We start from the raw sequence: 20,928 nt of genomic DNA, 5'->3' as shown, positions 1-20,928 counted from the left end.
AAAGTTTATGTGAAACCTTGAGATTTATAAATATATATATATATATATATATAAGAAAGATAGATAGAAAAATAAAAATAAAAATAAAAATAAAAATAAATGGTAGTAACTGCTGATCATAATTATCATAATTATCATAATTAATATATTCTTCTAAAAGAATTGATAAAGACCTTTCAAATTTAAAAGAGTTTTATTTTATTATTTTTTACTTTTAAAACTTATATATTTTAGAAACTGGGTTCAGCCCCTTGGAATGTTCAAATAAATTAAATTAAATTAAATTAAATTAAATTAAATTAAAATAAATTAAAATAAATTAAAATATATAGAAGACAGACAGGCTAACTAATTAGTTGTTAACAAAAAAAAAAAAAAAAAAAAAAAAGTCTTATTTTTTATATTTAAAGTACTGCGCTGGCATTTTCCACTTTGGGCATCTCCTTTGTATATACACACACACACTCACATATATATATATTATAATATATATTATAATATATAGGGGTATTCTAACTTTCTTAGCACAATTTGTATATATATAACCACCACCACTACAACTAAAAACTACCAAAACTAACAAAACTACCACCACCACCACCACCACCAAAATCATTTTTTTTTTTTTTTTTCCTTTCCTTTCCTTTCCTTCCCTTCCATTTCTTTTCTCTCCCTCCCTCTCTCTCCCCCTTTCAACATTTCTTTCTATTTTGATTTCTCACAATCAAAAACCAAACCTGCCTTCCCATCCACCTACCTACTCAAAAAAAAAAACAAAAAAACCAAAAAAAAATAAATCTTCAACAACCGCCTTTACAATGAGACTCTTGAGGGCATCCTGCGTGCTTGCCCTAATTCTCTTTGCAGGCATCTACTTGGTCTCGATGCTACTCATACGTCTGACCCCCTCCTCACAGCGGGATGGGGCTGCTGCGGCTGCTGCCGCGGTCAATGGCTTGTATGGGTCTTTGAGCTCTGGTTCCCGGGCGGCTCGTTCTGGTGCAGCAGCAGCAATCAACAACATGCCGCTCTTTGATCTGCAAACTCCCGAGCGGCGCGCGCGTACGGTGGAGCCGTTCGATTATTCAAAGATTAAAAAGAGACGTAAATACGCTTTGGCGTCATCAGTACAAACCGCAAAATACGCCAATTATGCTGCCACATTGGGCTATTCAATTCTTAAGCACAACGACGTGGATGCACTGGACTTGGAGATGGTGCTGCTGATCCGTACAGACGGGAAAGATGCTATTACTCCGCAAAATATTACCAACTTAGAAAAAGTTGGCTGGAATGTGCGAGAGGGTGAAGAACTCGAGTTTGAAGAAGTCAAGACTTCTGATATTCGCCCATGGCATCGACACAACTTTAACAAGCTGCATCTGTGGACTTGGACACAATATGAAAAGGTGATTTTTGTGGACGCAGATGTGATTTGCAAAAATGCGTTTGCTGATATTTTACATATGCCTGGCGACATTGCTGCATCTCCGGACGTGTGGTCCAACATTCTTGTGGACAACAGATTCAACTCGGGCGTGCTTGTACTACGACCTAATGTGGATGAATTCCGGGTACTGTCCAAGGCGGTATCGGATCCTAACATGCACAAGCCTCGAGAGGCGGACCAGGCATTCCTCAATGCCTTTTACAAGTTCCGTTACTATGGCATGCCATTCAAGTATAATCTTAACCTGGTCATGGTGGCGCATCACCGTGTTCACTGGGATAGTTTATGGGACGAGGCCGTGTTTGTGCACATGACGGTCAAGAAGCCAGAGCCTGATAAATGGTGTTTGCCTGAGCGCAACTGTGCCGAGTGGGAGGTTAATCGGTACTACCAGCAGGTCAATAAGGAGATGCATGCCTTTTACGGGTTTAAGGATCTTATGGTTTATGGATGATAATATAATATAAATATATATACGAAATACAAAAAAAAAAAAAATTATCTTTTACATATTATATATATATATATACATACAAATAATGAAAAAAAAAATAAATAAAAGTTGAAATATTTGATGAAAAATCGTGGAGTTGATTATAATAATGGACAAAAGGGAAAAAAAAAAAAAAAAAAAAAAGGTTTTTATAGTGGATTTTTAGTGATTAAAATTATCCAACTATAATAAGTTAGTTGATAGGAGGTTTAAGAAAGGTTACATTAGTACATATATAAATAATATATTATTATAATTAGATAATATAATGGGATTTATTAAATAATTTTGAATTTAATAGCCAACGTGGCTGGACTTGGTGCTTTTTTAGTATACTTACTAGATCCGATTAAAAAGAAGAAAAAAAAGTACAAAATCTTTTGAATATCAAGAGGCTCATCACTACCACCATTTTTTATTTATTTATTTCTATTTTTTTTTTTTTTTTTTGTACATATATATATCTAAAATTTACTCCAATATTATTCATTTCAAAAGACATTGTTCAAATCTTAATCATAAATCTCTCTTAAAATGAGAATCTCGCCAAAATTCCTTTTTTCGCGGCGAAGACGCTCCTTCACCATCATATTCACAATCATCACCCTAACATTTCTTTATATCTTTGTACTCCCTCTCAGATCTCACCCTTCAGTACAAGAACTCGCAAAGTTCACCGAAAAATGGGAACAAGATGCAATGGCTCTCTTTCAAAAACAATCACAACAAGAACAAGAGATTCTTAAACAACAATCCGACTTTGAAAGGTTTGGCCCTGCAGATGGTGATGATCCAAATGGACTCCAGCCACAGGACTTTTCAGGAACATTTGACCCTTCATACAAAGATACTCCAAAAGATGGCCGTTTCGCTTCCCATGATGCTTGGCGACCTGATGATTCCTATGATATTGACATTGAGGCACTCTCTCGTCTCAGACCTCATGCTCCAAGACTCGCAAAGTTCCGCAACAAGGCAGAATACCTACGCCAGCCTATTGTTGCAGACTACCCCGCAAACGCTTCAACTCTCTTTGTCATGATGAAGGAAGGTGCAAATGTATTGTGGAATCGTGTCCCAGTTCATCTTCTTACTTCCTTTACTCAGATACCCTATTTTGCTCTATATGCAGACATTGGAGGTTCTATTGCCGGCCACGAAGTTATTGATATTTTGGCAAACGTAACTGATGAAACTAAAAGTACAAAAGATTTCCAGCTTTATCACAAACTCAATAGTATCCGTGATACAAATGTAATTCTCGACCCAGGTGAGCTTAAAGTCTCTGGTGGATGGGCTCTTGATAAGTATAAAAATATGCCAATGCTCCACCATGCTTATCAAACAGCCCCATCTTCTGTCAATTGGTTTATCTTTATGGATGGAGATTCATACTTTTTCTGGGAAAACCTTATTGAGTATCTCAGTACCCTTGACCCCACAAAGCCAATTTATCTCGGCTCCCCAACTAGTTTCCGCGGCGTCGCCTTTGCCCATGGCGGCACCGGTGTTGTCATCTCCAGAAAAGCAATGGATATGACCCTTGGAGAACATCCTGAATGGGTTCACGAACTTGAAGAAGAAACTAGTCGCTCATGCTGCGGTGACTACATGGTGGGCTATATGCTTAAACAGGCAAACATTTCGCTTTCTAAAAACGAACAAAACAATGTCAAAAAAAAGTTTCAAGGTGAATCACTTTGGAGTATCGAGGCTGGTAACCACACATGGTGCGACCAGATTATCAGTTTCCATCATCTCTCGCCACTTGATGTTGAAATCCTTTGGGAATATGAACGTCTCATTGGTCCTGAAAAACGCAAAAGTATCACTTATAGTGACATTTACCGCGATTTTGTCCAGCCCTATATTGTAGAGGAGCGTGCTGATTGGAACAATTATGCCAAGGATAAAACTTTTTCTGAGGATAAAGACAAGAAGGATATTGAAAATAAGCGCAAAAAGGAAGAAGAGAAACGCAAGAGGGAAGAAGAAAAAAAGGCAAAGAGGGAAGCAGAAAAAGAAGAAGAAGCTGGTGGTAAAAAGGAAAAGAGAGATGATACACAGGGGAAAAGCGAGACAGAAAAAAGGCGTGAACAAGAAGAACTTAAAAAGAAGGAAGAAGCAATAGTTATGGAGCTTGTGAAAAAACTTGGTTCTAGACCATATCATTCACTTGATCTTTGCAAAAAGGAATGTGAAAAATGGGACCAGTGTCTTTCATGGCGCTACTTCCCTGAGCTCAAGACTTGTGGGCTGGGGAAAACAGCCAAACTTGGGCGACCGACAAATGATGCGGTTCGCCAAAAGTTTGAAAATAATAAGGAGGGAGTATACAAAAATTCACGTTCTGGATGGCGCATTGAACGGATTCGTAAAATTCGCAAGATTCAAAAATGTGATATAATATACAATGATACCAGACAAGCAAACGATGAACAATACCTCCAGTTTATCAAGGATAATCAAGTAGAGGATAATTACGAAGGATGGTATGTCCGTAAACAGTTTAATAAGGGCAAAGTGACCGACAAGAGCATAAAATTTTTTAGAGAGGCTCCTATACAACAACAACAACAACAAGCAACTACTGAAACAAAAACCCCATAGAAAGGCTATTATATACCATCATATATAATTATTTTTTTTTTTGTTTTTTGTTTTTGTTTTTTTTCTCTCATATATATATATACTAGGATAAGTTTTGTTTAACAATAGAATTAAAAAGTTTCAACATTTAATTTCTTCTTACCTTTCCTTTTTTTTTTTTTTTCTCAAATGTTAAATTTCCCTCATTTTAAATTGAAACTTTTTTTTTTTATCATTTCTATACAGGCTTTATTTTATTTTATTTTTATTTTATTTTTTTTTTTTTTTTGGTTGACTAAAAGTAAAGTAACAACCCCTTCATCTAATCAAAAAATAGCTATTCGCTTACCCCAAGCATGACGAGTACCGCGCAAACCAGATCCAACTATAGGCACAGCATTATTTGTTTCATTAACATTCATCATCAACATCAGTGACTCGTCAAAACTTTGGTACCGCAACGTATTACGCTCCAAAGCTACCCGACTTGCTCTACCAGCAGGCCCGGCTTGGTATGCATAAACTTGACGCTTTTTTGCAGCAGTCATAGTCATTTGAGGAGTCGTATAACTACTCATTGCATAGACAGATACATTATTCTTTGTCTTCGTCTTCGTCTTCGTCTTCGTCTTCTTCTTCTTTACATCTTCACAGCTTCTTGTCTCTGCTTCTGCTGCTTTATCCCCTTCCTCCTCCTCCTCCTCCTCCTCCTCCTCCTTCTCCTCCCGCAAAGTGGTGCTCGTTTTTAAAATGTTGCGCAGCAAATCATTCAAATGCCCGTGCTCCACGGGATGTACTAATTCCACATGTAAACATGCATCACCTTCCAACTTGTCAACAGATCCAGTGGGTATTGAGCAGGTTGAACTAATAGTGTCTTTAGTAGTAGTAGTAGTAGTAGTAGTAGTAGTAGAGGCACTACTACTAGTAGTAGCCTGCTCCTGAACCATAATGCCCGGAGCAGAAGCACGGCGCAAACCAGATACAGGTGTATATTCAAACTCGTCATCAAATGGGCTTTCAAAACACTCCAACATCAACTTGTAAAGAAATTTACGTTCAAAACAATTGAGCGAAACATCAGGAGCCATCAAAAACTTTCGAATACGTCGCGTATTCTTGCGCCGTGGAACTATCGCCGCATCACCACTAGATACGGCTCCTCCTCCTCCTCCTCCTCTTCGACCCCCCTCATGTTCAGTGGGTTGCCCCTCCTCTCCGCGTGTACATGCAAAGGAACTCCGCACAAGTGAATCAGTATATGTGACGTCTGCACGGTTGATACGCACAACAGGAGAGGTACGCGCGCTAACACACATATTCACCACATCATAATACGTCACAAGATCTAAGATAGCCAGCTGGTTAGGGCACAACGGGCTGCCACCGAGATTTGCTGGCACCACGCTGAATGAGTGAGGCTGTGGTTGTGTAGATTGGTATTGGTGTTGTTGGTGTTGTTGTTGCTGACGAGATGAGACTGATTTGCCAGTACTTGGAGTACGAGTCGAAGAAAAAGAAGAAAAAATGGAACTACATTTTGTCGAAGTACTTGCCCAACTGGAAAGACTTAAAAAGGAAGCTGATGAGGTAAGTGAAGTTGTAGAAGCCTTACGAGCAGATCTAGTTTCCTCGTCGTGGATTGCACAGCAAGTGGTAGAATTACAACTTGGTTTTGTAGAGGTGACAAAAGCGCCATCAATGGGGGATGATGGTGGGGTCATTGGTGTTGATGTTGATGTTGTTGTTGATGTTGTTGTTGATGTTGTTGTTGAAAAGAGAGAGTTGGGAAGTTTTGTAAAGAGTAATGAATTTTTATTTGCAAGCAAGCCATACTTTACAGTCACCTGTGGGCCAGTACTGTGTTCATCGACCTTCGCAAGAGAAAGGTCGCGAGTGACATTGGCTCTGTGCATTGGAGACCTGAATGGACATAGAATGTAAAAGAGAGAGAGAGAGAAAGAGGTAAGGTTGACAAGAATAGCAACAAGTCTTTTAGTTGAAATAAATGAAGATTATTATTATTATTTATTTGATTTTTTTAAAAAAAAAAAAAAAAAAAAAATTGAAAAATGTGAGGAAAGAAGTTTGAATTTATATGAAAAAAAAACAAATAAATAAATAAAAGGAAAAGACCTAATATAGAAACTTTTCCTTTTAGAAGAAAGAGAATAAAAAAAAATGGAAAGGAAAGGAAAATAATTCATTTATTTTTTTATCCATCTGATGCTACACAAACAAATAATAGTCTAGAAACAAAATCTAAAGACATTTAGAAAGTGACCCAAAAAGAAAAAGAGAGGGGGAAAAGAAAGGAAAAAAAAAATGAAAGATTGTGTTACTGATGAGGATTCAGGTTTAAGAAATTGAAATTATGCAAAAATAAAATAAAATACTTGTGATGAGGTCATAACATATAGCACTGCCTTTTTATTTATTTTATTTATTTTATTTATTTTATTTTATTTTTCATTTAACAGACAATTATAGAGAGGTGGAGAGAGAAAATATTTATTTTTGAATTATTCATTTTGTTTAAGTTTTTTTTTTTTTATTTTATTTTTTTATAAAGAAACATCTTTTTTATAGATTTCTTTTTTTTTTTTTTTTTTTTTCTTAGCTACGATGATCTTCCTCAACTTTGTTAATTACGAGTATCGTCTCCACATTTTTGGTAAAAAAAAAAAGAAGAAAAAGAAGAAGAAGAAAAAAAAATATTGATTTTAAAATATATATAAATTTCACATATATCTATAAAAGTTTTTTTTTTTTTTTTTTTTTTATATGAGATTTTAAAAAAATTTTGATTGAAAAAAAAAAAAAAAAAAAAAAAAAGAGTTTGGTGAAATAAATAGAAGACTAAAAAAAAAAGTTCTAGTTTAATTGTTTGACGCCTTTTTTTAATGCCTTCTATTATTATTATTATTATTATTATTATTATTATTATTATTATTATTATTATTATTATTATTATTATTATTATTATTATTATTATTATTAAATTTTTTTTTTATTCTGCTTTCCTTAAAAAAAAAAAAATAAAGTCAAAGTTTGTTCTTTAAGGTATAATAATATATCATCGTAGTACATGTGAATCTTTTTTTTTTTTTTTTACATTAAAATATATTCTTTTGAGTAATTACCGCGATTGCCAAAAAATAAAAAAATAAAAAAATAAATTTAGTTATTCAGTTAGTTATTTAATTGGTTATTTGGTTAGTTATTGGGTAGCACTGCCACATGCCCATGATTTTTTTTCTTTTTTTTTCTTTTTTTTTTTTTTTTTTTTTTTTTTTTCCCCCTTCTCATTTTTGTGTTTCTACTAAGAGTTTCTTCAACCGATATAATAATAATAATAATAATAATAATAATAATAATAATAATAATAATAATAATAATAATAATAATAATAATAATAATAATAATAATAATAATAATAATAATAATAATAATAATAATAATAATAATAATAATAATAATAATAATAATAATAATAATAATAATAATAATAATAATAATAATAATAATAATAATAATAATAATAATAATAATAATAATAATAATAATAATAATAATAATAATAATAATAATAATAGTACAAATAAAACAAAAAAACAAATTATAGATCGATCAGATAGGCATATAAATGGATTTTTTTTATTTCAAATTTAGCAAAAACAGGATAAACAAAAAAAAAAAAAAAAAAAAAAAAGAAGGAAGGAAGTAGAAGAAAGAATTGTCACAGTCAAATTGAAAAAAAAAAAAAAATTCTTTACGTCATATATGAGAGAGTGGATACCATAAGTTTTCTTAAATATCTTAATTAAGATATTTAATATTATAATATTGAAAAAATTGGGACAAACAAAAAAATTTATTTATTTTTATTTTTAATTTTTTTATTCACATTTTTAGTATTCAATTTTTTTTTTTTTTTTTTTTGACTGATATTTTTTTTTAAAAAAAAGCCAAGTTTTAAACGGGAATAGAATAAAGATAAAAAAAAAAAAAGAGGGAAATGCCTATAAAATTAAAAAAAAAGTAAAAAAAAAAAACAAATTGAAGTGAAGTGAAGTGAAATATTGTCTTGTATTTCAGTTTGATGGTTTAAACGGACAAGATGAAACTTATTTTATTTTTTTTTTTTTTTGTTTAGACATAGAGAGCTCCTGAATGTGATGGTCATTTATTTCTTAACACATATTTTCATAAATCAATTATACTGAATAATGGAAGTAAAAAAAAAAATAAAAAAAATAAAGATGTTTTATTATCCTCAACTTTGATCTTTCTTAATTCAAATCAGTTTTTTTTTTTTTTTTATTTCTAGAACAACTGAATGAGATAAAAAAAAAAAAGGCTTTTCGAAATGAATTATCTTCTCTTTTTTTTTTTTTTTTTTTTGCCCTGATTGCATAATTTCCTTGTAAACAAAAAAAAAAAAAAAAGACTTAATAAAAAAGGTTATATGTGTATTTTATTCCATTAGAAAGAGTGAATTTCTCTATAAAAAAAATTTTTTTTTTTTTCAGGCACAGTATTTATTTTTGATAATTTACATATTACTAGGCGATTAAAAAAATAAATAAGTTTTTTTTTTTTTAATTTCCAAGTATCAAAAAAAAAAAAAAAAAATTTTAATATACGTCATAATCTCCATGAATTCTCATATTTTAAAAAAAAAAAATAATTTACCTACACGTTACCGATATCTTTGAGACTTTCTTATTCCCGCGTTGTTAAATTCTTTTACAAGTTGTTTCATGAATGGACAAAAGATATAACTATTTGAATTACTTACTAACAAAAAAAAAATGAAAAAAAAAGAAAATAAAAAAATAAATAAATGAAATTGGATAAAATGAAATTTGTTTTAGCATAATTATAGTCAAGAAATTTTATTAAAAAGCCAAGTTTTTTTTTTTTTTTTTTTTCTTTCTTATACTTGAAAATATAACAAAAGTAATAACCGGTAAATGATATCCAAAAGAAAAGACAAATAATAACTTATTATTTTATTTTATTTTATTTTTATATTTTATTTATATTTCATATAATAAAGTAAGATTTTATTCTTCTCTTTATATTTTTTTTTTCCTTATTCCTTTTATTAATAAAAAAATATATATATTTAACTACAACACATACGGGAATTTATATTCATGCTTGATGGAATTGCAGTCATTTCTTATCAGGTAATAAAAAAAATCACAAGATATTTAAGAATAGAGACGTTTTTGAGGGGGGGTGCATGATGATGATGGAAGAGATAGAAGAAAAACACCGGAACTTGTCTTGTCTTGTCTTGTCTTGTCTTGTCTTTTTTTTCTCTTTCTCTCTCCACACAAACCATCTAAGATATTTGAATCAAATGCCTTTTTTTTTCTTTCTTTCTTCCTTCAAATTTGATAGTTTTATGTTTTTTTTTAAAAAATGAATCAAAAGAGTATATAGAATAACAATTACAAAAAAAAAAAAAAAGTTTAAGAGAAACAGAGCTAAGAAAATAAACGGGGAACAAAAGTTTTAAATAAGAGACTTGGCAACGAATGAATTTATCTAATATAAACAATGAGTTTAAACTGATTTAAAAGAGAGATTTTGATGGGGGGGAATAATAATAATAATAATAGTAATAATTGTATAAAAAAGGCTCTATTAATTAATATTAATATTAATATTAATTAATAGAGCCAATATTGGCTTTGGTGGTGTAGAGGTAGCTGGCGCCTTTTACTAAAAATTTTATTCTCATTAAATTATTTTTATTTTTCTTCTTCTTTTTCTTCTTCTTCTTCATGTTTTCATGTTTTCATGTCTTCATGTCTTCATGTCTTCATGTCTTCATCAACAAATATTTCACGCAAAATGAAATTCCCTCTTTAAGTTAATTGGTATCTAGTCATTGGTTAATATAGAAAGAAGAAAAAAAATTTTTTTTTATTAAGATAAGAATCTTTTGAATATTATTAATATTATTATTATTATAGATTCCAAATCTGATTCCTTTTTTTTTTCTTCTTCTTCATTTTGTCTGTAATAATAATAATAATAAAATTCCCTCTATATACAGTTAGCTAACTAGCTAACTGTAATTATCAAAATATTTTGCCGTCCTCCTCCAGCGCCCACCTTTAAATATTTATTTTGATAGTCTAGCCACCACCGTTTTCCATGAGCTAAAAAAAAAAAAAAAAAAAAAAAAAAAAAAAAAGAGAGCCTTTTTGTTATGACGCAACAAGAACTGAAAGCCAATCAATGAACTTTTTTTTTTTTATTTTTTATTTTATTTTTTCAAATTTCATTTAATAAAGACTAGTCTATACTCTTTTTTTTTTTATCTTATTCAAAAGATATCGGTCAATCTGTTAATTGGATAAAATAAAAATAAAAAAAAAAAGAGAGAGAATTCATCAAACTCATTTTAGTTTTCTTTTTGGCTACTTTTTTCCAACATTTCCAATAATTAAATTAAATATTATGTTATTCTTTATTCAACTGTTCTAATCATAAAATATCTATATAGATAGATATATCTATCTATCTATCTACAACAGTCATCAAAAGAAGTCCAGTCTTTATTAATAAAATTAATAAACCCATTTATCCCTCTTTCTTCTTATTTCAACAATATTGTTGGAAAAACTGACTATTTTGGCTTCAGGAAACTACAAGAAAACAAATACTCCCCCCAGGAACCATCTTAAACAAACAACTACACCTATTTTTTTTTTTTTTTTTTTTTTGCACATTAATTAAAAATTCCCTACTTCGACATTTCTAAAAGATTTTCTTTTTTTACATTATACCTTTATTACACAAAAAAACTTTTTTTTTTTTAATTTTTTTTTTTATTTCAATTCACATCATCGACCAGAATGTCTCTCAATCGAAATACTTCTTCGGAACTTGTCATATGAACGCGAGCTGCTCGATGAACTGCGTCGGCGTTGACGACGCGCCGCATGGGGATCCAGATTAGCCTTACCCACTTGCTTTGCCAGAATGTTAATAATATCTGTGAGCGAAACAACACCAATGAGCTGACCCGCAGTTGTGTTGACAATGCTAAAAGAAGATGGGGTCTGTGGTGCTGGAGAGGCAGGAGTTGAAGAAGAAGACGAAGCCGAGGATGGAGCCGACGGTGGGGCTGGAGGTTGGACAATCCATAAACGGTGGGCCTTGGTGGCAACAAGCTTGGCAATGGTGCGGCCGACCGAGGTTCCGAGAGTGACGTGGAAAACAGGGTATGAATCCTGGCCATCATGGAGCCCACGCTCGTTGAGAATGATGCTGAGGAAATGCTTGCAAGGTGTGCGGAGCATGTGCTTTTGAGAGGACTTTGTTATCAGGCGGACGTCGACAATGGAAATATTTCCAAGTAAGTTATTATGGTTATCAGTGACAGCCATGGAAGAAACGCCATCGTCGTGCATGATTTTAAAGGCGTCAATAACAGGACGGTCGCCATTGATAGAGACAACTTTTTTGGGACCAATGCCCAAGTCTGAGAGAGAAGTTTGGAAGAGCGGGTCGAGAGTTTTGAAGCGGCGGCTGTGTTCCCAAATGAAGCGAATAAGTCTTCGCTGTGACAGAATGCCAACGACAATGCGGGGGTCGGTCACGTCCGCAATAGCAATGCGGTGGACGCCTGCGCCCAGAATCTCAACAGCGGAGGCAATTGTATCTGTGGATTTGAGAGAAATGAGCTCGTTCTTAACGCCCAAATGGGCTGCAAAGCTAACGGGGACTACTTGTCCAGAGCGTGCCTTGTTGACATATTCAGCAAATTCTTTGCTAGTATTGACTGGTTCAATGAGGCCCATAACCATAAGCAGATAGGCATTGAGATCTGCATAATCAAAAGTGTCTGACACAGAGGGGTCCTCTGGGTGGACCTTGATGGGGAGAGAGGTGAACTTGTATTGATCGAGAGTTGCAAATGCCTTTTCAACGGTTGTGTCGCCATCCACGTAGACAAGGTTTTCACGTTGGACAAGTTCATTCATTTGCACGTCCATCCAGTTACTTGTGACAAAAGCCACTGATGCAGGGACAGAGCCTGTAGGAGAAGAGACTGAGTGTGCAGCTGAAGTGGAGCTTGAAGGAGAGGCGACAATTGCAGAAGAATCTTCAGATGCATTTTTGGAGGCCAATTCAATATGGGTTTGTGGAGGGGTTGACAGTATTTCTGAAGTGGCGGTATTCTTTGAGATTGGGGTAGCAGGGGTTTTAGGAGATTGAGCTAACGTAGATGTGGTAGATGTAGAAGATGGGATGGGAGTTGATGTTGTTTCAATGGCTTCTGTTGTTTTAGTAGTCTGTGTTGATACTTCAAGAGCAGCAACGTCAGAAACAGCAGTAGTAAGGGGTTCTGAAGTGGCCGGGGTAGTCCCGCGGAGAGAGGCCGCGGAAGAAGGGGTAGTTGCGATTGGGGCCGAAGCAGTTGCCGGAGAGACTTTTGGAGAGACCGGAGACTCTGAAGGTGGGACTGAGGACATTAGATTGTGATGATTTTAAAAAGGATGAGATTGGAGTTGTTTGGTGATTTAAAATAAAGAGTTGTATAGAATTTTGGTGATATTAGTGGTGTTGGTGGTGATATAGATAAAGAAGGAAGGAAGGAGAAAAAATAAAAAAATAAAAAAAAGCGGAGGCGCGGAGGCTTTTTTTTTGTAATAAAAAAAAAAAATTTGGTGGTGGTGGTGCACGAAAATTTTAACAAAAAAAAAAAAAAATAAAATAAAATAAAATTGTAATGGCCACGGCATGATTTGCCTAAACAAAAAAAAAAAAATAAAAAAAAATAAAAAAAATAAAAAAAATAAAAAAATTTCTCCACCAATTTGGGCAGCACAACCGATTTCGGGACGTGTCCCGTAGTAGTAGTAGTAGTAGTAGTAGTAGATATGATGATGATAATGATAATGATAATGATGAAAGTGTTTTTTTATTTTATTTTATTTTATTTTTATTAAAAGAATTCTAGGGTTTAGTTTCAAGTAATTTTAATATTATGAAGATATATATTTTATTTATCTACTAAATATACATGTTGTTGATTGTTTGATGTATATTAAAAAAAACCAAAATTGCCCAGGTTTTTAATTAAGTCTGATGATATTTAAAGAAAAACTCAATTGAAAAAGTGGTATTTATATTTATATATAAATACTACTAAATATAAATATATAAATATTTCAAGTCTTAAATTTAAAACTTGGAATTTTTTATATATAAACAATTCATAAAATTAAATTGAATTTTTTTTTTTTTTTTTTTTTTTTCAAATAAAGATTTTGCTTCTAAATCAGATTCAGATTAACAACAACTAACTAACTAACTAACTATGATGATCTACTACCAAAAATCATACGATAAAAATAAATATATAAAAATAAATATATAAAATAAGGGGAAAAAAAAAGATTTTGATTTTTCATCTTTAAAAATAACTTAAAAGAAACATTATTATATATATAATTATCTCGTGATGAATATTTTAAATCAAATATGATAATTTTTTTTTTTTTCATTCATTCAAATCAAAAAGTATTTTCTTTTTTTTTTTTTTTTTTTCTTTTAAGAATTTTTGTTAAGTTAAAGCTTTAAGCAGCAGCAACAGACACAACAAAGCCACCAAAACCAACTTAGTGAAGCAAAAAAAAAAAAAGAAAAAAAATTTAAATAATCACTATTACTAATCATGTTGCAACTTTCCAGATAATATATCAAAATATTGGTTTTCTCCCCGCATTCTAAAAGCATAGCCAACTCTCAAAAAAAAAAAAAAAAAAAAAAAAAGGATGGGTTAGGGAACTCATCGATATGATATTAATCTTATATATATCAAAACCCTCAACTTGAATACCAAAAGTGAACTTTTTTTTTTTAAAAAAATAAAAAAAACGTTTTAATACCAAAAATCCCAAAATCTATTCTTTTCTTTTCTTTTTTGTTTCTATCTATTCCATCTATGTAGTTACTATTACTACTATATCAATACCCTATCTTTCTTTTTATTTTTGTTTCTTTTTTCTTCATTTACTGCTGCTGATGCTGCTGTTGTTGAGAATGACCAACATGACTTGAATATACACCATCACTACCACTGCTCACAGAACTCGATGTACTCCGTACACTAGTATTGCTCACATTGCTTACAGTGCTAGCAACTACAGGCGCAACTCCTGCAGACCCACCAAACGTAAATGGCATCGGACCTCCAGCCTCATTCTCACCAACACTAACACCACCACCACCACCACCAGCAACAACAGCACTACCAGGTCGACCATGCCGTCGAGTAGTCCCCTCCATACTACTCCCACTCTGGTTCCGGCTATGCGTTTTGGGCACCCCACTATTGTTGCTACTATTAGTAGTACTGCTGCTTTGAGTCCCATAATTATTACTTGCAGCAGTTGCACCTCCACCAGACATAATGTCCACCACAGATTGAGACAAACCAGCAATCCCATCAGAACTGTTAATAGTCGCATTACTAGAAATGCTCTCTAAAGATCCTGTACTTAAAGTATGCCCATGACCACGACTTGGTGCTGTAACAACTGGTCCTTGTCCTGGTCCTTGATTGAGACCCTGACTAGGCCCTTGACTAGGTGCTCGGCTTTGTGCCCTACTTGGTACTCGACTAGGTGCTCTACTTGCTTGCTGTTGCAGCTGTTGTTGTAACTGCTGTGGTAAAGAATCAAACGGTACTGATCCTGCACCACTATGTCCTAATTGTTGTTGTTGTTGTTGCTGCTGCTGCTGCTGTTGAGTCGATGTGTTACTCATATGCTGATGTAAATACAAACTGCTTGGGCTCACAACTGGTGGAACAACCCCAGCAGAGCTCACAGGTAAATGATCTGCAAGCACTGGGAAATATGCCGCCATCTGCTGTGATACAGGTAACGCAGGCACCGTAGCAGGCATTCCAGCCGTTGCTAGAGAAGCCTTTGACATGGTCGGTGATACCATCGTTGATCCTAGATCCGCAAGCGAAAACGTAGACATGTTGCCATCAATCGTAGTCATACCTGGTAATGCAGAAGAAGAAGAAGAAGAAGAAGAAGAAGAAGAAGAAGAAGAAGACGATGGCAAGGAAGAAAGTTCTGCCGCTGCTGCCGCTGCCGCTGCCGCTTGGGCCGCTGCTGCTGCTTGTACTGCTGCCTGCGTCAACAGATTATTATTATTATTATTATTGTACCCAGAAAGTCCAGACATTATAGTAGGCATCATCAATGGCGACGAAATGGCACTGGCACTTGTGCTAGACACCATCCCAGGTGCAGCTGAGGCCCCACCTATTGTTCCACTACTTGTAGCAGCCGTAGAAGACGAGGACGAGCTTGTAGTTACTGGTTGTGCTCCACTAGTGGTATTCGCTAAAGATAAATCAGCCCCATGAGGTGGGAAAAACGGCGAGCTGGCAAAAGTCTTATTGATTGGTGGTGATGGCATTGCAACAGCTGCTGCTGCAGGCCCAAGAACTGCAGAAAGCGGAGTTGTTGGTGGTGGAAAAAACTGTCCACTTGTCGCTGTTGGTGATGTAAGTTCGTGAAATCCCGGTGCAGCAGGTGCTGTTACAGGTCCCGGAGAGTGGACTCTAGGTAAAGTTAGCGGGGGGAGTCCAGATGATCCTGGCCCAGGAACTCCGGTTGCTGCCGCCGCCGCTGCTGTAGAAATAGATAACTGCTGTTGCTGGAAATTAGCATTAATAGAAGCTGGAATAGAAATAAAAGACGGGTGCCCAGAAAGTGACAAAGTTTCGGCTGAGGCCGCTGGAGCTGTTGAAGAAGCAGAGGCAGTACTCATGACTGGCCCTGAAATAGAGGCAGAGTGCTCCTTACCATCGGCTAACGCCGAAACGCTCGGCATCGAAGTTGCTGCAGACACTGCAGCAGACACCATCAAAAGCTTATATGACGATGAATCCATCAGCGGTGGAATGTCCTTTGTCAGTTTCGATAACGTGGCTAGGTTCTGTGTGTTTTTGAGATATGGCAGATCCGTAATGGCACTCTTGGTGCTAGCCAGTAGCCCAATCATGCCCTTTACAAATGCATTCATGTCGTCCCAAAACCGCCGCCGGTCAGTAAGATCAAGCATGGGTTGAGAAGAGAATAAACCACCCGGAGTGGATGTGCCATTAGTAGTAGCACCTCCACCAGAATTGGCAGCAGCAGCAGCAGCTGCTGCCGCCCTTGCCTTCCCCAGATTATCAAGTTGCTCTTTGAGTCGCTGTGTAACTTCAACACCAACCACACACCGATGTGACAAATTTTTAACGTGCGAAGTTACCGAAGCATTTGGTGTTTTAGAGCCACTCGATTCCTTCGACAAGGTTTCTGTGAGTTGTCGCAAAAGCGTTTTTGCCGCGGCTGCCGCGGCCTCCAACCCATGGTACAGTGCATCATCAGCCTCGGCAAAAGTAGATGAAAGTTGAGGACTGGGTAAAGACCCTGATATTGTATGGATCATTCCAAACCCGCCGGGAGCAGCAGACCCTGATGGCGTGGTTGGAGATGAATGGTGTGATGAAGTAAAAATTGAAGAAGAAGGCATTGCCAGTGGGCTTTGGTGGCTCTTGGACATGTTGGCCATTACTGTATCAGAGCGGGAAAGAGAAATTGGCGTTAAAGATGGCGTTGAATCTGCCAACGGAGGATACTTTGGAGGACATTCAACCTCATTCAGAGTGTTCCAACTATTAAAAAGCTCATTGAATGATCCAAACGTAGTCAGAATCAAGCATCGAATAAACTTAATGTCAATATGTGATGTGAATCCAAATAAATGATCACTGCAAAACTGAGCCATATGCCGGAAATGTTTCATTGATGTTACTGAGGTTTGTGCAATCTTACGAGTAATTGACTGCAACTCTTCAATAGACACCTCTTCGTTAGATCTCGAGCGCGTTTCCTCCTGTTCTAACGCACGCACCAAGTTGTCATTGTATGATTGGCCTGAATAAAGTAATTCTGAAAGTTTTACAGAAATAGATTTGTCGTTGCATAGTCTGGCGCAGCGACGAAGAATCGACTGAAACTCGACAAGAGAAAATAAAATGGTCCGAGCCGTAAACACAATCCGGCGTTCAACTTCAAGGCACTCAGTGTGTTCTGGAGACTTCCCTACGGCTGAGGCAAAAGCTAGTGGGGATGATGCTGATGACGTGGACGAAGAAGAAACAGGCTTGATTTCCTCCGTTAATGTAGATAAGCGTCGGAAATACGCCCCAGAAGCAGACTCTTTTTCAGGAGAAGATGTTACTGATAAAGAATGACTACGCTCACGCGACGAATGTGAATTAGTACGTAGACGTGAAGCAAGAGATGAAATGCTACCACCACCGCCACCATTTGAAGAAATAGAATGTGTAGGTGTATGCACATTATGCAGTGACGGGAATGATGAACTAGAAGATGAAGGTGAAATGACTGGTGTAGACCCCATAGTGACACTAAGTAGAGCTGCGGCTGAAGAGGATGTCGATGTTGAAGCAGCGGTAGTAGCCGGATAATAAGGAGTTTCATCAAAAGAGGGGAGCCGGTCCATGGCAAACCCACTGCTACTGGCACTGCTTCCAATGCTACTATGTCCCGATTCCGGAATAGAGTCAAAGTCATGGGAATGTGAGTTGATGGAATAGATTGACTGAGAAGTCCTTCGAGATGGAGATCTCAGCACGGCAGATGCAGCTAAAGGGGTAGGTGGGTGGCTGTCTTCCGGAGACAAAGGCACCGCAGGGTATCCTGATTTGGGTAAATCTGCAGTAGAAGTGTTGATTGCAGCTAGTGATAACGTAGAGTTGGGTTGGCTAACTGATTCAGTTGAAGAAGATGTTGTTGTATTTACTGTTGATGGAACAGGTGGGGTTGAAGTTGAAGAGGTGCCGGGTGAAGATAAAACCGCAGTTGTTGTTGTTGTTGCCGTTGTGGCAAACCCTTGAGAGGGGAGTGTCAACCCAGTACGTGATGATTCACTATCTAGAGAGTTCCCTCGAGTTGGTTTTTTGACAACAAACCCCATGCGCTTAAGAGCTCGCGAAGATTGTGTAGATGTGCCAGATGATGAAGGAACTGTTATGGAAGATGAAGTAGACGAAGTGCTTGAAGATGAGGTAGCAATTGATGGAGCAGATGTGGCTACTTGTTGTTGTTGTTGTTGTTGTTGTTGTTGCTGCTGTTGTTGTTGTTGTTGCTGCTGCTGCTGCTGCTGCTGCTGCTCAGCAATACTCATTTTACGCTCGACTTTATCAAGGAAAGGCCCAATGCCATCTTTTCTTTGAGGATCCTCAAATGACTCATTGTTTTTAAACCAACTAGATAGCGTTTCAATGTCAGAAATCTTAGAATGGATTTCAGTGGGTTGTAAAGAGTTTGCAGGTGTAGATGGCGTAGTGTTGTTGGAAGATGCAATTGTAGGTTGTGGTGGTGCAGCAGCACTAACTTGAGATTCCGAAGTATTAGAATTTTGAGCCTTTTGTTGCTTTTTCTGCTGCATTTCTAAATCTTGTTCAAGTTCCTTTTGGATCTTTCCCAAATTATTTTCCATATATGTTCGCAAAATATCCAACCACTCGGTTTGGTCAGCTGCTTGTGCGTCTGGGTGCTGAATAATTTCCTTGGGAGGATAAACCCAAGGGTTTTCGTCAACCTGAACAACCATTAAGTCCACCATATCAAGAATAGCTGGTGGCATGTACTTGAATCGATTGTGTGAAAGAGAGAGAATGCGAAGACCATCAAGGTGGCCAATGTCTTTTGGTAGACACTGAATTTCATTATGACTGATGTCTAAAATAATGAGTGAAGGACATTTTGTAAGCTAATGAGTGTTAGTGAAATTGAAAATAAAAAAAAAATAAAAATAAAAAATAAACATACCACACTAGGGAACTCTGTGAAACGGTTGTAGCTAATATCTAAATACGTCATAAATTTCATTGTTTGAATTTCCGGAGGTAGATATGATAACTGATTGGATTGTAGACTTAACTTCGAAACAGAAGAGCGCATTGTCTCAAAGAGTTCTGGAGGCAGCATAGTGAGGCCTTTATTGTTGAGCTGGACGGCAGCACCATCATTTAGTGGAGGCATATCAGAATCTGTGGCCACAGCAAAAGCTGCAGATGCAGCAGAGTTTGTTGTAGGGCTTGTTGATATTGGAGCTGCAGTGCGGAAAGGACTTGTCACAGTATCATCTGAAGGTGGGCGGGAAGTTAAAGTTGGAGAAATGGAAGAGAGGGATCTCTGAGGAAGCGAGATGAAAGAATCTGAAGTGGTAGTAGTAGAAGAAGGGGATGTGGGCTGCGTAGTAGGTAAAGTCAAACTGTACTTTAATTTGTCTTTTAATGCATGAGGAGGGAGTGATCCTAAAGAAGGAGGAGTAAAAGAAGAGTCGTAAAAGGCACGATCTGGTGGAGCAAGGTTGTGATAGGATATGCTAGAAGATGATGAAAAGTCTGGGAGACTGGGTGTTGACGAGTTGTTACTAATGTTATTACTGTCACTGCCATTGTCACTGTCGTTACTACTACTACTACTACTACTACTACTACTACCATGGATGGCAGTTGTGGTTACTGCTGCTACTGCTGCTGCTGCAGATGATGATGATGATGATGATGATGATGATGATGATGATGCTCCAAGAGCATTAGACGAAGTTGCGAGAGGCTCCGGAGATTTGGGAATACCGGTGATGGTTATTGTAGAAGTAGAGGAAAGACGGTTTGGTCCTTGATCTTCGAGCTGGCTCATGACAAGCTCAATGATTTGATCCGGAGAGTCTACGGTTGTTGTATTGATAGAAGGATATATGCTTGGGGAGCTTGATGATGTTGTGGTTGAGGCTACTGTTGTACCGGCAATGCTATTACTGCTATTACTACCGATGGTGTTAATACTGCTGGATGTACTACTGTTTGAAGTGTGAGTATTTGTGCTGGAAATGGAGGATGAAGAAGTTGTCAAAAGAGCCGAATCAAGTGATTGCAAGTTGTCTGGATGTGTTGAGGATGGAGAGGAAGATGAGATAATGGAGGTGGGATGTTGAAGTTGTTGTTGTTGCTGCTGCTGAGATAAGAAGGAAGTTACATTGCTGGGCATAGAGAAGCAATCGGATGGATGTGTGGCCATAACTGGAGGGAAATGGTGGTGATTGAAGAATATTTCGGATATATAATTTGGACGAGGGTTATACGAGTGATTTTTTTAAGGATACTTCTTAGGGACAGGATGACCCGACAACAAACAAAAGTCAAAGTTATGCAAAAATGGAAGAGCAAAAAAGGGATGAAAAGGGGGGTGATGGATAGTCCTGTTTGTGTGGATTATTATAATAATATTGGAAAATCTGAAGATGGGTGGTTTCAGGGGTG

The 20,928-nt window shown here is 36.0% G+C and overlaps 5 protein-coding genes across 5 annotated transcripts; 2 read left to right on the top strand and 3 right to left on the bottom strand.

Moving 5' to 3' along the window:
• Positions 1-818: 818 nt before the first annotated feature.
• Positions 819-1,904, top strand: SAPINGB_P001107 (uncharacterized protein; the record flags this gene model as incomplete). Its single annotated transcript, XM_031995830.1, has 1 exon — positions 819-1,904. The coding sequence occupies one exon, from the start codon at positions 819-821 to the stop codon at positions 1,902-1,904; it is 1,086 nt and encodes a 361-aa protein (XP_031851721.1).
• A 573-nt stretch (positions 1,905-2,477) lies between these two features.
• SAPINGB_P001106 (uncharacterized protein) lies at positions 2,478-4,553 on the top strand (the record flags this gene model as incomplete). The annotated part of the gene is made up of 1 exon (XM_031995829.1): positions 2,478-4,553. The coding sequence occupies one exon, from the start codon at positions 2,478-2,480 to the stop codon at positions 4,551-4,553; it is 2,076 nt and encodes a 691-aa protein (XP_031851720.1).
• A 305-nt stretch (positions 4,554-4,858) lies between these two features.
• SAPINGB_P001105 (uncharacterized protein) lies at positions 4,859-6,448 on the bottom strand (the record flags this gene model as incomplete). Its single annotated transcript, XM_031995828.1, has 1 exon — positions 4,859-6,448. The coding sequence occupies one exon, from the start codon at positions 6,446-6,448 to the stop codon at positions 4,859-4,861; it is 1,590 nt and encodes a 529-aa protein (XP_031851719.1).
• A 4,950-nt stretch (positions 6,449-11,398) lies between these two features.
• On the bottom strand, positions 11,399-13,033 carry SAPINGB_P001104 (uncharacterized protein; the record flags this gene model as incomplete). The annotated part of the gene is made up of 1 exon (XM_031995827.1): positions 11,399-13,033. One exon carries the CDS (start codon positions 13,031-13,033, stop codon positions 11,399-11,401), a length of 1,635 nt encoding a protein of 544 aa, XP_031851718.1.
• Positions 13,034-14,576: 1,543 nt separating this feature from the next.
• On the bottom strand, positions 14,577-20,686 carry SAPINGB_P001103 (uncharacterized protein; the record flags this gene model as incomplete). Its single annotated transcript, XM_031995826.1, has 2 exons — positions 14,577-19,373; positions 19,433-20,686. The coding sequence occupies 2 exons, from the start codon at positions 20,684-20,686 to the stop codon at positions 14,577-14,579; spliced, it is 6,051 nt and encodes a 2,016-aa protein (XP_031851717.1).
• Between the last annotated feature and the right edge of the window lie 242 nt (positions 20,687-20,928).

The sequence above is a fragment of the Magnusiomyces paraingens genome (genome assembly GCF_902498895.1).
Source record: "Magnusiomyces paraingens strain CBS 517.90 genome assembly, contig: contig1, whole genome shotgun sequence".
NCBI lineage: Eukaryota > Fungi > Ascomycota > Dipodascomycetes > Dipodascales > Dipodascaceae > Magnusiomyces > Magnusiomyces paraingens.
This window is presented reverse-complemented; position numbering and strand designations above follow the sequence as displayed.